At 38.6% G+C, this 16,676-nt stretch overlaps 1 protein-coding gene and 1 non-coding gene across 4 annotated transcripts in view; both read left to right on the forward strand.

Moving 5' to 3' along the window:
• Positions 1–16,676, forward strand: part of PUS7 (pseudouridine synthase 7) — a 50,683-nt gene that overhangs the window by 31,035 nt on the left and 2,972 nt on the right. For all 3 annotated transcript variants that reach the window (XM_036762152.1, XM_036762154.1, XM_036762153.1), the window contains 6 exons: positions 2,554–2,615; positions 4,274–4,434; positions 5,889–6,015; positions 6,975–7,076; positions 9,464–9,593; positions 10,624–10,715. In XM_036762152.1, the coding sequence (XP_036618047.1) occupies positions 2,554–2,615; positions 4,274–4,434; positions 5,889–6,015; positions 6,975–7,076; positions 9,464–9,593; positions 10,624–10,715 (674 nt within the window). The remainder of the gene's footprint in view (positions 1–2,553; positions 2,616–4,273; positions 4,435–5,888; positions 6,016–6,974; positions 7,077–9,463; positions 9,594–10,623; positions 10,716–16,676) is intronic.
• LOC118852475 lies at positions 3,103–3,224 on the forward strand. Its single transcript, XR_005010552.1, has one exon. It is a non-coding gene; the product is annotated as a small nucleolar RNA SNORA70 (small nucleolar RNA).

Below are 16,676 nucleotides of genomic sequence, written 5' to 3' on the forward strand. Positions count from 1 at the left end.
TCCAATCAATAGTGATTTAGAGCATTTTTTCGTATAACTATTGAATGCTTTGATTTCTTCTTCTGTAAACTGCCTGTTCATATCCTTTGACCATTTGGGGAATAGCCATATAGAAATTTTCAAAATAATTTCTGAAAAGTAAGAGTATGGCAAGATCAGGATTGGGAATCCTTTTTATACTTTGACTCATGATCTTTCATTGGCTAAAAAAAAATAAGAATAATATAGCACATGGGACAACTATTTAAAATCACAGAAAGGGACCTCTTACAGCCTTTTAGCATTTTTTAAAAATTAACTTAAAAAACTACTAAGCATTATATTCTCCCTCTCAATCCCTCCCAAGACCAAAACCTTTATAACACATAGGCAAAAGAAAATCCCATATTGACCACATCTAAAAAGGCATGTATCATTTTGCATGGTTAGTGTATCACCTCTTGTACCAGTAAGGCAAGATTCACAATATTGATGGTGATCATGAATATGCCTGTGTAATTTGGAATTGCAAAATATAAGAGACTCTATATATAGAAGGCAGAAGAAGTAAAACATTTCTTCAGACACAAGAGGACCAACTCCCAAACCAATAATTCCAATTTGACATAGTAACAATTGTATCCCAAAACCAGTAAGTCCACTTCAATGTAATAGTAGGGAAATTAAAACACAATATTGCAGCAAGGAGCCTAGCCATCCTGTAACCTTACCTAGGGCATAAACACTCACTCGCGAATCCTAACTATCTGTTTACCTGCATCCTTTCCTCCTGTAAGTTCTGAAAGCTTGTAGTTATGAAAGCCCTTACAGTTCTCAGAGTCCTGGTAGTCCTCTCCCTCTCTCTCCCTCCCTCCCTCCCTCTCTCTCCCTCTCTCTCCCTCCCTCCCTCCCTCCCTCTCTCCCTCCTTGTCCCTCTCCCTCTCCTTCTCTCTCTCTCTCTCCCCTTCTCTCCCTCTCTCCCTTTGTCTCCCTCTCCTTCCCTCCCTTCCCCCCTCTCTTTGTCTCTCTCCCCTTCTCCTCCTTCTCTTTCATTGTCACCTTAATGGCTACTCTTAGGTAGGTCCTTTTAGGGCTGGAGGGCTTTACCTCTAATTAGCAAAAGGGTGTGGGTCTGGGGCTTCTTACCCAGTTAGCAAAAGTGTGTGGGCCTTCCTACAAACAAGCCTCCCCTGATCAAGCATTCCTTAACTAGCTCCACCTGAGACCTATTAAAGGGGGAGGTGGGGAAAGAGAGATCTTTTATCACATTAAGATCACACCTCTCTGTCAGGAGGTGGGTAAACATGCTTCATCATGGATTCTCTATACTCATCATAGGTTGTTGCATTAATCAAAGCTCTTAAGTCTTTCACAATTGTTCATTTTTATAACATTAGTTATGGTATAAATTGTTCTCCTGGTTCTGATTACTTCTTGCTGCATCAGTTCATACAAATCTTCCAAGGTTTTTTGTCTGAAACCATCCCTTTCATAATTTCTTACAACACAATAGTAGCCCATTACATTGTATATATAATTTATTCAGCCATTTTACAACTGATGTGTCCCCTCTTAGTTTCCAGTTCTTTGCTACTACAAAAAGAGCTGCTATAAATATTTTTGTGCATATAGCACAGAATTTATCTTTATCCTTTTTTTTTCCTTTATTCAGGGTTGTAGACCTAGAAGTGTTACTGTTAGGTGTAAGAGTAACATTTTCACTTTAGAAATGAGCTAGTTAGTAGCAGAACTAGGATTTAACCCACATCTCTTCACATCCAGTCACAGGTGCTTAAGAAGTTAAAGATACAAAATACAGTTTTTTCCTTTGGCTATGAAAACACAAAATCTGGCTCTAATGGTTTTTAGTGGCAATATCATAAAGGCTTGTAGGTAGTCTTTTTCATGAAGTTTATTCAGCATAAGTAAAGAATGAATTGAAACCGACTAGGCGGATGCAGGGATTACTGACAAAGAAGGTTTGAAACATGTGCCAAAATGTCAGAACACACTAATAAGGAAAAGTGGAGGTGGTGATTTTTTTTTAAGAAAAAGAAAATTTGCAAGAAAGCTATTTTCAGCCTTTAATTTACTGACTAATTTTCCAGAAAGGAGTCATGTTACTTTGCATATTCTGTAGACCTCTTTAATGAGAATGAAGTAAATGGCAAGAAATCATGGTCACATCACCAGGGATTTATTTGTTAAAAGAAATAAATTTAAGAGTGTATCTTACAGTCAACACTGATTCATCCCATTTATCCAGAATGTTTCATACAGCTACTGATGCCAACTAATTGCAATGCATGCTATAAATGTGCTTTAACATTTTCAATCTGTGATGTGCTAATTAGGGCTAAGCCAATGTAAAAGCTAAATGGCTAGAACCATTTCTTCCTTTATTTTATCCTTTTACATTTTTTGTTAAAATCTGCCCTTACATGTTTATCCTCTGTCATATTGTTATATGTTATAACAAAGAAAATAAAATATCTCAACACTCACATAATCCAAATGCAAAGAAATTTATTATAATACAAAATTTAGTAAAGTAAATGATCTGCCCAATTTCAGAGCCATCTTACAAAACTGCTGGGATGAAGTCGTAGATTTAATATTGAAACCTCGTCCCGGAGGTAAGTCATTTTTGCAAATAAGCTTTTGTTTCTTATTTTAAAAAAACAACAACTTTATTTCATTATATATCCATTTACATAAGTATTACAATTCATAGTTAAAATGAAATTCATGATTTTATACTTCTTCTGTTATCACAGATTGAAGCCCTTCTGAGACTTAGCTAAAGATCTCCAAGAGTGGCTATTGGCTATGGTCAGTCTGGTGATGAACTTCTCCACATTTAGCCAGGCTAGTCTTTAGGTGACAAAGGTAGTTTGTCATTGGAGTTGTTCCATTATTGAAGTGTTTCCAGCTTGGTTAGGACTTCCCAGAGCTCACAGTTCAACTGGCCTGGCCTTTTAGGGGTCACCTCCATGCCATGATGATGCTTTAGAGTAAGACTTTTGTGTAGGAGTTCATGGTTTGCTATAAAATACTGTTCAATCCATCTCCTTTTAACCATATGCTGTGTAGAAGAACTTTGACAGTATTGGGATCCTCATGCCTAATTAGGCTGACTGGCTCCATCTCAATCAAGAGCCAGTGATTGTGGAAAGTAGCCCTTTTTGGTTATGTATATACCTTGTTTTTTATATGGGATTCTGTAAGGGACCTTGGAGATCAGAGGGTCAGATCCCTTTTCCTGACCCTACTATGACTTCTGTGCCTTTCTTCACCTTCTCTTCCATGGGTTACAGACAAGACACCTGGAATTTATTTGAGAAGTCCTTGGGCACTGCTTGGTCATTGGCCAAATCATGGTGGCCATTTTGGGCCAATGTCTAGAACAACGTAGAACTGCGTAAAACCTCTATATGCAGTGCTCACTTTATATGACCCCTTGCTTTCAGAAGGTACAGTTTATTTTAGCTCTGAGCACAATGGTATGTCATTTGGGAGAGTTTCACCAAATTCAGTGTTGATGAACTTGAAGGCCTGCTCACTGAGAAATGTTTCATCCCTATATATCTCTAGCCAAGGACTCTCGGACAAATTTGGCCAAAATCATAAAGAAATAGGTAGGTGTCAGCTGTGATGCCTGCCTGTCCCTTTTCAGGCACAAAGAGATCTATGCTTCTAAGAACAAAAGGTGTTAGAATCAGTAGATCAGTTAACAAACATTTATTAAAAATACAGAGAAACTTCATTCTTTTGATTCCTTCATGTTTCTATAAAGCCTGGGGATTTTTTTAAAAGAATATTTTTGTAAAAAAAAAAATGTCCCTAAAACTAGACTTTGTAAAAAGGATTGAGTTTATAATACTTTGATAGTGCTAACATATTTACTGATTATTCAGTACTGGTCTAAAGACAATGGAAGAGCATTGTGCTTGGAATGATAAGGACTTGTCACTTCATTAGAAGAAAACTGGCCCTATGGAATTTAATAGTACTGAATTAAAAGAGCAGAAACAAAGTAAGAGCAGACATCCCTGTTCAGTCAGCTAGGGTATGAGTACCAGTTTGTTTTAGCTCTTGGCACAGTGGGCTGCTCAGCCACTTAAAAAAATCCATACACTCTCTTCCTTTTACCAGTCTTGTAAAATGGGTATGTGTCCATAGGACTCCGTTTTGAATTGAAATCCCCAAATATGTGTTTTATGACAAGCATTTATTTTAATATTCAGAAGGATTTGTATAGATTAAAATGTTTACTGCTCACTTGTTTTTGTAGCCGAAAAGGGATACTTGGTCAAATGCCGAGAAGAGTGGGCCAAGACCAAAGATCCTGATGCTGCCCTCAAAAAACTACCTGTCAAAAGGTGTGTGGAAGGTCAGCTGCTTCGAGGACTTTCAAAATATGGACTGAAGAATATTGTGTCTGCATTTGGCATAGTGAGTGTGATTTGTGAAGTTAGGCAATGACTTTAAGAGGTGTAACACATTTTTTAGGTGCTGACCATCAGAGGTTTGTTTTTTGGTATTTTTTGTGTGTGGTTTTTTTTTTTTGTGGGGTTGGAGTTGGTGGGTTTTTTTTAATGGGCAAGAGGTAAAGAAGAAAAATTTACTCTGGAGGTGAATGTATATGACTTTTTTCAGTTATAAATACAGATGGATAAAATGGTTTTAATAGGAGAAAACAGTAATTCAATTCAGTAAACACTTAAGAATATCTACTGTATGTAATATAATGTGCTAGGAACTAGGTGTGCAGGGGCAAAAAATAGCACTATTTGGCTTCATGGGACTCACAGTATAGAAAAGCAATCTATACTAATGGACAATTCACAGCTAATTAATTTCATATGCTTTCTACTATTAGACTTTCTTGGTAGTTTAGAAAATAAAAAGTTGCAAAATCCAGACCTTCTCTCATTGAGGGGATGGGTCCTTGGCATTTAGGTTTCCTTTATTAGAACAGAAAAAGGGGAGAGACTCTAGACTAAAAAGATACGCTTGAAACTAAACAAATTTACATTTGTCGTGAATGAAACTGAATGGATATTTTTGCCTTCTTCTTGTTTTGTATGTTAAGCATCTGGTAAAATTGTGATAGCTTTATGAGATAAACTTTGCCTGACATTTAGATCTCACTAATCCAGATTAGACTTAATTGAGTAGTGGTCTCTTTTCCCTGCATGGCAAACAGAAAGTCATTTGGTTGCCTCATTGAACTCATTATCAGTGGAATTGCTTGTATTTTTTCACTTAGGAACATCTTAGAATGTAGAGATGAAATCCCTGTTAGGTTGGCCATACATTTACAAGCTCTTTTTCTTAAAATCACTAAACCAAAATTAAAATAAATAAAAATTTTTAAAAATCACTATAGCCTTTGATATATTTGAATGTAATTTAAAAACAATTCAGCATCCGTATCATTAGCTGATGAAAGTGACTGTTGTACCATTTCAGCTTTGCTACATCCCCATCTATAAAAAGAAGATTAATGTTAATTGTTTGCAGACTTCTGTAGGGTGTAGTGAGAATTAGGGATTTGAAAATTTTTTGCAGCCTGGAGAATTTAGTATATTAAAGAACAGCAAACAATAAACAAGGAATGGTCATGATCACCTCTCAAAAGTTCTTAATCTATAATCTATGGACTTGTTTCTTTAAAATACTCTGGTAATGTATTCAGGATAATAGGTTTGCTTTTAAACTTATGAATTTTGTCTTATGCCTTTGAATACATTTTTCTGAGAAAGGGTCCCTGAGCTTCACCAGTCTGTCAGAGGGGTCTATGACATAAAAAAGGTTTAAGAACTGTTAAGATGATTTGAAAGATGCCTTCCATGTCTGATGTCTTCACCTATTTTTGTATCTTGCTGATTTCTTCCTCTCTACAGATACCAAGAAATAATCGTTTGATGTATATTCATAGTTATCAGAGTTATGTGTGGAATAACATGGTGAGCAAGAGAATTGAAGAATATGGACTGAAACCTGTTCCAGGAGATCTTGTACTTAAAGGAGGTAAAAGGGCAAAGTTATCATCCTCAAATCTTTTGCTCCTGGCCTTGGAATATACTGTTGCTAGGTCACCACTAAATAGCTTTAGGTTTAGCCTGGCAACTGAGTTGAGGAGGCGTGTGTCTGGTATTTAAAAATATGAAGTCTAATGGGCTGCAAACTATTTTATCCAGTACAGGTTTGTGTGAGGATCTTAAAACACTTTTTTGGTATTTGCATACTTGGAGTTTTTCCAACTAATAATGACTGTGGCTGGTTCTAGACTGTGGTTCTAGATTTGACTTGTAGATTAACTCAGGCTGGAGCATTCTCTTCATGTTCCTCATCTCAGGATGGCCACAGGTATTCAGGACAGCAGAAATCTCTGATCTATACACACACACACATCAGACAACCTCTTTCTGTTAAGATAGAAATTTCATCTCCAAATAACTAGTAAAGAGCCAAATTTCAAGCCCTACACAATGAAGAGATTTATTCTTATGTAAAATGATTTTAGAATGTGGAGGTAGGTCCTTATTTTATCTTTTAAAGACAAACTGACTTTCCTTTAGCCTCTCCTTTTCTCCCCCATTACATTCATCTGGTACAACTTTACATATAGGGCCCTTTTATTTTGTTATTTACTTATCATCTAACTTTGTTTTAATAATTTCAGAGTTCTGTGACAGATTTTTGGTCATCTTGATTCCATTTTAAAACTACTGATTTAAAAAAACAGTCATTTAAAACTGCCATTAAACAAATGCCACAAAAACATTCCTTTCCTCCTGAAGCTTTTATGATGCCTTGTAATCATTAACCAGTCTCCAGATGGGTTCTTTTCAAAAAAGAAAAAGAAAAGTAGCTCTGATCCTCTTCAAAACACCCTTTCCCAAGCTTACCCATAAAATAGCTAATTTCAGCCTGAGATGAGAATATTTCTTATTTGCTTAAATTATTGAATTTTTGTGAATTTGTAGCTACAGCCACATACATTGAGGAAGCAGATGTCAATTCCTATTCCATCCACGATGTGGTGATGCCTTTACCTGGTTTTGATGTTCTCTACCCCAAACATAAAAGTAAGTTCCTCTTTTGTTTTATTTTTAAGAAATTAAAAATATGTGTTTAGAGGTGATTAAGCTTTCTTAGTTCTTAGCCACCTGCGGCATTTTCAGAAGCTAAGGGAGAAGTGCAAAAGAAATTCACTTGCTTTAGTTTTTTTAACTTTAATATGCTGATTTGGGGACCCAGATTAGTAATCTCTTCCAAACTCAAGTAGATGTAAAATAGCATTGTTTACAAAGCTACCAAATAAGTATTTGTTGTAATGAATGAATGAAATATTTATTAAGCAGTAGCATGTATACAAAGCCTCTTTGTGACCTTTATGTTACAGATTCACTTTTCAGTTAGTTAAATAAAGTTAATCAGAAACTAGCTAATATAGATTTTCTAATCCTTGTATTTTACCAGAGCAAATGAAGAGTAGGAAAATTTATATTTTAAAAATAGTAGTTACTAAGGACTAAACAAATAATCTTCATGTGATTTTCTTTAATGTGTTACCTTCAAGGACTTTTTTTAAGGGCAGAGAGAATAATCATAAGATAGCCTAGGGCCTCTGCTGAAAGTTGAATTAAAGTCAATAAAATATGCCTTTATTTAGAAATAAAGTGCTCCCCTGCCCTCTTCCTCTCTAGAATTCATTCATTCCTTTATAAACATTCATTAAGTGACTACTGTGTGCCAGGCACCATGCTAAGTGCTGGGGATACAAAAAGAGGCAAAAGACAGCCTCTATCCTCAAGGAACTCACAATCTAATTACAGAGATGACATACAAATATATACAAACCAAGCTATATGCAGAATAAATAGGAAATCATTAACAGGGAGGAAATTAATATAGAAATCTGAACTTGTTACTTCTAAGCGTCAACATGTTATAACTGCCTCACTGGTTCCCAGTGTTTTTCGTTCATTGAACCCCTGGGAATGTTTAACATGCTATTTGTGATGTTGTGTAATAATTTACTGCTTAAGGTGTTATTAAAGAATTTTTAGCATGAACCCCTTGTACCGTCATTGAGGAAATCCCAAGGGTGTTGAGAACCGCTAAATTAATCCTTTAACCTAGAGGCTTAGTATATGACTAAACTTAAGTGCCACCGAAGTGTTTGGAGTTCGTGGAAATGGGATTTGGTCTCAAGGGCAGAGCTGAGTTTCAGTCCTAAAAACCTCAGCCTCCAGTCCTGGTGTTCTGTATTCTGATAATTCCATTAACACAAAAGGAAAAAAGTTTTTAAAACAAAGGAATTTGAACAAAATATTGAATAACTGTTGTTCCCTAAAACAATACAAGTGACGCAGGAATTTAATACCTGGTAGTTTCACCGCTAGGGGGTTCTGCTAGCATATACAAGGTATTCTAGAAGTCTTAACACTGTTAAAGATTGAAATTGCACCAAGACTTCTGGGATACCCCATATAGTAATAGAAGATGAATAAAACATGACTGTTTGCTGTATTCCAGAGTGCATATTCCCTACTCTTAATGGAAGTTGTCTTCCTTTGCTATTGATTATGCTGTTAAAGGATCCTCAAAAATCTCTTTATGCAAACTGTCCTTTTTATAAATGCCATTTAAATGATTGAAATAACAGTCACAAGCTTAATGCTGCTTGCCGAGGACACTGTTTTGGTTTCAAGGTCAGAAAGCCTTACTTATGCTTCTGGTTATGCAGAAAAGCCTCCCTATCCCTTGCCCCTTCGCAACCACAGGGGACTCTAATTTTAAAAAAAGACTGAAAGCTCGTTTGACAGCCCTTCCATCTTCCCTCTAATGTAGTTTTAGCTAATGCACCTCCAAACTAGAAGGGGAACAGAAGAAAAGGTGGCGACCAGCTTCCTCCTTACTCTATTTGCTGGTCCCAGTATTGACTCTTTGATAGCACTGCTGGAGTTTTTAGTTTGGAGGGTATGGATCTGCCAAGATATGCATAGGGAATCAGATATGACCAGTGGTCTCTTACCAGACCCAAATACATAGCTATTATAAACCTGGTTTAGAGGCAGTGTACTCTAGGGGATAGAGAGTTGGTCTGGAAACCAGCAATGCCTGAGTTCAAGCCCCAGCTCTAACCTAGGCTGAGTCGGAAATCATCTAGTTTAACCTGCATGTGGATGAGAAAATGTGGTCTAATTTACAAAAAATTAATCAACAACCATCTTTTGAAATATAATAAGTTTTTTATTCTTCTTGCTTTGGGGTGGTGTAATTCTAGGTGTTCTCATTCTGGTAGTTTGAGGATACGTCTTTATGCAATGCTAAGCATATGTTAATGTTTACAGAATAAGGAGATGGATTCTGTCCAAAGGGGGTCCAATGAAACTTATTTTTAATCTTTCACATACTGGTTTAACATGTTACTGTACATTCAATTTGATTCTTTTCTGTTTTGCTTTAGTTAGTGAGACTTATAAGGAAATGCTAGCTGCGGACCATCTAAATATTGACAACATGAAACATAAAATCCGAGATTATTCCTTATCAGGTGCCTACCGAAAGATCATTATTCGCCCTCAGGATGTCAGCTGGTGAGTAATATTTTGGAGTGGAATGGACTCAAATTGTGTCCACTCTGTAATGTTGACAGTACTTAGAAGAATTTTTCATATTTTTGTGATTTGATGTTTTTATATAAACTTAGAAACAAATAAACTCATTTGGAATGACAGACAGATGAAAAAGACACTTAATGGTAGAATAACATTATTAAGTTATGTGTAAGAGATGTATATAGAGCATAAAGTCTTTCCCTGCTGCGGAAAACCTAAATTTGATTTAATAAGTTATAAGAAAAAGAATCTTCTTATTCCAAATTGGCTGAAACAGTTTTCAGAATTCTTCTAGTATTTTCATGTCAGGTACCCCATGGGTGGGAGGGACAAAGAGGCAGGAAGATGCCTTTTGTATTTTAATCCTTTTAAAAATTTCTAGTAATTTTAATCCTTTTAAAAATTTCTAGTAATTGGCATATTGAAACCTTGAATTTCTAATTTCCAGGTTACTAGAAATTTGATATTGACTAGATGGGATAAAGCAGGGCCTCATACTTTTTCCAATGGCTATTTTTCTTCTACTCTCTCCAAATTGCTTATTGAAGGTTTCAGCCACTGTTCAATGCCTACTTCCTCCTGTGCTGTTTCAGAGAGAGATACTTTCCAGTGAGGTTCCCCTCCCAGTGAAGAAAATTAAAAATTTTATTTCAGCCATTTAATTAAGCAATTAAGTAACATGATCTAGATGCAAGAACTTGCAACCTGGAGGAATATTTTATGTTGTGTAACAGACCTCCATAGACTGGTGGGTGAGAGGGGACAGAGACAGGAAGATACCTCTTGTATCTTAATCCATTTTAAAATATTTTAGTGCCTGTTATCTGGCCAGTTGTTTAATGGAGGTATATTTGAAACCTACCCCAATTTTGTTATTGAAAAGCTGTAATTTTATATTGCATTTTAAATTCAGCCCCATGATTACTTTGAAGATTTAAGAGTGAAGTGCTTCTTTTCTCAAATGAGACTTTGTATTCAAAATAATGCCTTTGTGCATATATTTTTAAAGGGAGGTTGTTTCGTACGATGATCCTAGAATTCCACTTTTCAACACAGATTTGGACAACCTAGAAGGAAAACCACCCCCTGTGTTTGCTGCTGGTAAGTAGGGTAACTCCACTTCTAAATCATGAGCATTTCGATAACAGTTGCTATATTATTGTTGCCATAAATTATGAGGTCAGCTTCATATGTAAATAGAAGTTAGTGCCTCAAAGGAGGGCATTCACTATGCTGAACACACAACTCATCTTGCCCCACCTGAGCTCCTAAGGGCAATGCGGTGGCTTAGGTAAGACTGACCTTGAGTGGGACGTTGGGCAAGTCACTTATCCCTGTTTGCCTCAGTTTCCTCATCTGCAAAATGAGCTGGAGAAGGAAATGGCAAACCCCTCCAGTATCTCTGCCAAGAAAACTCCAAATGGGGTCATGGAGAGGAGGACATGACCAAATAACAACAAAACTCTAAATGTGAGATCCTTGTCCAGAGACCAGCAGGTATGTATAACTAAAAAAAGTGAACTATCTTAAGATTGGGATTCTTATTATAAGTTAGAGCAGAAGACATCAGGAAGGTAGAACTGAATGCCAAAATGGCTCACAGCCTGTCCTGGAGAAGTAATCAAAGACCTTAAACTAGAGTGGTGGCTATATGAGTGGAGAGGATGAATGCAAGAGATATCAATTCTGCCTCTACAATAAGACTTGGCAACCGATTAGATTTGGGAGGTGAGGGAGAAGGATCAAATAGACTTCCAGGTTATGAATCTGGGTGACCAGGAAAAGGATGCGATTCTCAATAGAAATAGGGAAGTTTGAAGCAGGGTTGGATTTGGAGGGCCAGGATGGTGTAGAAATAGTGAATTCTGGGTTTGGAGCATGTTAGATTTGAAAAGTTTATAAGGCATCCAGGACATCATAGTGTAGTAGAGAGAGTGCTGGATTTAAGACAAGGAAAATTGGGGCAGCTAGGTGATGCAGTGAATAGAGCACCGGCCCTGGAGTCAGGAAGACCTGAGTTCAAATCCAGCCTCAGACGATTGACACTTACTAGCTGTGTGACCTTGGGCAAGTCACTTAAACCCAATTGCCCTTCCCCCCTCCAAAAAAAAAAGAAAAAATTAGAGCCATAAAGACAAGGAAAATCTGGGTTACAATCCTGCCTCAGACACTTATTAGTTGTATGACCCTGGTAAATCACTTCTGTAGGGCTCAGTTCCTAATTTATAAAGTGAAGGAGTTAGACAGGATTGCCTCTGTGGTCCCTTACAGCTCTAAACCTATAATCTTATGTCCATTAGGTAGTTGGTGATGTGGGACTAATGTTCTGGAGAGAGTATAGCTGCACGTTTAGATCTGGGAGCTTTCTGCATGTGGTGATTGAACCCGTGGGAGTTCATGCTGTCTCCAGAGGAGATAATACAGGGCAGAGTCCAGGGGGACATCCACATGAAGTGGGGTGCGAAATGGATGTTGAATCACCAAAGGATACTGAGAAGGAATAGTCAGGTATAGAAGAGAACCAGGGGAGACTGTGTCATGAAAGCCAAGAGAGAAATGAGTGATGGACATTCAGAAGTTGTAGAGGAGTCAAGGAGAATGAGGACTAAGAAAAGTCTATTGAATTTCACAGTTAAGAAATAAAATTAAAACAATTTTGAGGTATCTCTTTATTCTAGTCAAATTGAAAAAGGTGGTTGATGGAAAAACCAGTACTGGAAGGAAAACAGGCCTGTTAATTCAGGCAATTAGCAATTTTTAAGTTCTTGCTATGGGCGCAGGCACTGTGGTACCTGCCCTCAAGGAGTTTGCATTCCAGGCATAGGGCATGATGAGGAATGAAGTGTCGTGAGTAAGGAACAGAGATGAGGCTAGTTTGGCTGGATTGCAGAGAGACTGGAAAAATACATTGGCAGTGCCATGGAGGGCTTTAAATGCTATAATGAGGAAGTTCTGTTTGATTCTAGAGGCAATAAGAAACTACTAGAGTTTATTGAGTAGGGGAAAATAACATGGTCAGATCTTTGCATAAGAAAAATTGCATTGGGAGCTGTGTGAAGGATGGACTTGAGCCAGGGAAACCAAGTAGGAGTGCATTGCAAAAGTCTAGGTGAGAGGTGAAGGTGCCAACCTATGAATAAAGAAACAGGATTAGATGTGAGAGACATGTAGAGGTAGAAATGACACTACTTGGTGACCAATTGGCTATGTGGGGTAAAGAGAGTGGAGGATAACCCCAAGATTACAAACCTGGGATACTGGAAGATTGGTGGTACCTCCAGAAGAAATAGGGCAGTTTGGGAGGGGGACAAAATTTGGGGAGAAAGATGATAAGTTTTATCTTAGACACACTGAGTTGTCCTTGGGACACCAGTTTGAAATGTCTGATAACATTTAGTGTCATAGGATTGAAGCTCAAGGGAGAGACTGTACAATATATGTAGATACGGTTCTCACTATTATCTGTTGGTGCCCCCCGCCTCTCTAATGGAAAACTCTGACATCCCTCTTTTTGACCCTAACTTCCTATCATTCCGTCTCTTGCTGTGTCTCACTCACCCCAAACCCATTCTTTGCCCTCACTGAGACCTTCAGTCCTGGGTCCTTCTTAAGCTTTTACCCCTATTCTGACTTTCCTTCCCTCTTTCTCTAACCTTGAATTCGTGGTTAGCCAACTCAACTCAACACTATCCTCTATGCTCAAATCAAATCTGAGAGTTAATGGCATAGAGAGGGTAATCAAACCTGTGGGAGCTGATGAGGTCACTGAGAGAAAGTGTAAAGAAAGAATAGGGAGCCTAGAACAAAACCTAGAACAAAGGGTGTGGTTGGGATAATGAACCAGCAAAAGATATTGAGAAAGAATGTTTGGTAGCAGAACCCAGGAGAGCATAATAGGAGGAAAGCCCAGGAAGAAAGGATGGCCTGCAGTGTCAAATGCAGTGGAGAGGCCTAGAGGGAAGGGGACTCAAAGAGCACTGGATGTTAAGCCATTAAGGGATCACTTAGGGCTTTGGAAGGAGATTTGGTAATTAAGGGATCATTTATGGCTTCTGAGGGCAGTGAGCGGTAAGGTCAGAAGCCAGACTGCAAATGATTAAGGAGTGAGAGGAGAAGGAGTGGATGCAGTGAGTATAGGCATCTTTTTCTAGTAGTTTGGCTGAGAAAGGGATGAAAGATAGATGACAATGGCTTAAGAGAGCATAGTGACTAATGAAAGATTTTTAAGGATGGGAGAGACTTGAGCATGTTTGGAGGTAGTAGATAAGGAAAAGCTGAAGATTAAAAGGGGGGAGGGGAAGATTATTGAGGTTGCAGTCCTATGGAAAAAACAGAAGGAGATGAGATCAAAGATGGAGGAGTTGGCCTTGGCAAAGAGAAGGGCCACCTCATAGAGACTGTGGGAAAGAAGAAATGAATAGATAGGAGTAGAGAGAGCTCATGTTGAATGGCCTCATTTTTTTTTCCCCAAAAAATAAGAGGCAAGGTCTTCAGCTGAGAGAGAAGAAAGCCGGGGAAATACAGGAGACTTGAGTGAAGAGAATGTTTGGAAAAGTTTTTGTGGGGAGTGAGATAGGGAATCAGGGGAGAAGAGAATTGTCTTGCTGTAGTGAGGGCCCATCTGAAGTTAGATAATGTGAATTTACTCCTCTGGCTCCGTTCAGTATCCCATGAGTAGGTGGGAGTAATCAAGGGCTGAGGTTTGAAGAGGACATAGGACAAAGGAGAGAGGGATTTAAGCATAAAGGACAGTGTTGAGTTGAACTGGCCAACTACAGGTTCAAGATTAGAGAACAAGGGAAGAGACGTCAGAGCAGGGGTAATGGCCTTGAGAAGGAGCTAAGGGGAGGAAGACTTGCAATTGAAGATCTCAGTGAAGACAAAGAATGGTTTTGGAGTGAGTGAGACATAGCAAGAGACAGAATTAGGGTCAGGAAAAGGAGTGTCAGAGTTTTTCATTAAAGAGGAGTTACACTTATGGGTAATAGTCAATGTCAATCCAGTATGTGACCATCACCATCAGTGGCTGGGGTGGAGTAAAGCAGTGGGTCATGGAGACTGAAGAACTGAGAGCTTACAGAGGGATAAAGGAACATAACATGGATGCTGAAGTCATATAGTATAAGAGAAAGGAGAGCAAAATGGTAGGTCAGATGCTGACCTCCCTGAGGAAAAAAAAATGACCTTAGGGCTAGTTTGGATGGAGAACTCTGATATTGTGAACTTCAGAGAAGAGAGCGCTCAGTGATACGATGGTGGTAAAAAGAAAGTCTGAAGGTGCCAGTGGGGACAAAGAAAATGTTCCCACTCCCCTCCAGGACAAATCCAGGGTGGTGTGGGTGAAGGAATGGGCCAGTTGTTGAAAGAAGAGTCCAGCCATTTTGGAAACAATTTGGAATTGTATGTGAAAAGATGCAACATTCTTCTTACCCTTTGACTTAGCAATATGAGTACTAGGTTTGGGAGACTGACAGGAAGAAAATACCTTCATATATAAAAAACAGGCACTAATGGCACTATTTGTAACAGAAAAAGGTTGGAAACTACTTTTCTAGTGATCGGAAAAGGACTGACTCATTGGTCATATCTGACTTAAGTTGGCCTAGTGGGTAAAGTGCCAGACCTATGTTCGAATCCTGCCTCAGGTGCTCACTGCCTCCTCCTGCGACGCTGGCATGTTATTTATCTTCTCTCAATCTCTTTCTTCAATTTTATGTGAAAAGCTGATGATCTGGGGACCTGCCTCACCAGGTTGTTGTGAGGGTTAAATGAAATGACATGTAAAGTACTTTGCAAACTCAAAAGCACTCTGTAGCTGTATTATCATTATAAACAGTAAGGAACAATGTAAGAATTCGAAGAAATATGGGAAGGCTTGATTTAAATGATAGAAATTGAAAGAAGCCAAATCAAAAGACCAACAAATTATATACTTACTTGGTCTGTACCTGATTTCATCTGCACAGGAACTTCTGGCAAAGAAACTCCCTTTGCAGATGTGAATCAGCAGTTATTGTGCATCTTCAAAGTCCCAGTGGCCTGAGGACAATCAATTAGGTGACTTGCCCAGGGTCATACAGCCAGTATGTGTCAAAGTCAGGACTAACCACCCAGGTCTTTTGAACTCTGAGGCCAACATCTCTGTCTATCCTTGTTACAGCTTTGTAAATGAAGACCGCGTTAAACAGTAGCAATCACATCCAGTAGACGGCATTAGCACCAACATTAAATTTAAAGCGCTCTCCCTTTCTTTTAACAAATAGCAATCTGAAAAAGTGTAGTAAGGCTTTCGATACCCGTCTTGCAGTTACTCTTTGTAACTTGGGACACATCACTTAATGTGTCTGGACATAATTTCTCATTCATAAAATTTAAGAGTTGACCCAAAGGAATTTCACAGAATTGAAGCATTTTAAAGTGGAAAAGAACCTCACTGGCCATGTAGTCAAACCCCTCCCTGAAGAGATTCCCTATGGCAGCATCCCAGACAAATGGTCATCTGGGTTCTGCCTGAAGACCGCCAGTGAGAGAACTTCGAGCATCCCTCACCCCCAGCTCCAAGGCAGTCCATCCATCTTTGTGGATTAGGAAGCTTTTTCCTCACATTAGACCTAATTTGGTCCCTGCAGATTCCACCCATTGCCCCTGATTCTGCTGCCTGGAGCCAAACAAAATAAGTCTAGTCCCTCTGACACGCAGTAGCCCTTCAGGTGTGGAAAGAGAGTTTTCATGTGCCCCTGAGTCTCATCTTCTCTCTTTCCTTCAACAAGTCCTCATATGACATGAACTCAATGCTCTTCCTTTTCCTCATTGACCGCCTCTGGGTGCTCTCCAGTTTATCATTGTCCTTAAACTGTATTGCCCAACACTGAACGTAAATACTCCAGATATGGTCTGACCAAGGCAGGGAGCAGAACTCTCACCTCTTCCAGAAATTGTGTTTCACTTAATGTGGCCCAAAATTTTTTGTGTGTGTGTGTGCATGTGAGAGGCAATCAGGGTTAAATGCCCAGGGTCACAGCTAGTGAGTGTCAAGTGTCCAAGTCTGGGTTTGAACTCAGG

Source organism: Trichosurus vulpecula, chromosome 5, assembly GCF_011100635.1.
Source record: "Trichosurus vulpecula isolate mTriVul1 chromosome 5, mTriVul1.pri, whole genome shotgun sequence".
Lineage (NCBI taxonomy): Eukaryota > Metazoa > Chordata > Mammalia > Diprotodontia > Phalangeridae > Trichosurus > Trichosurus vulpecula.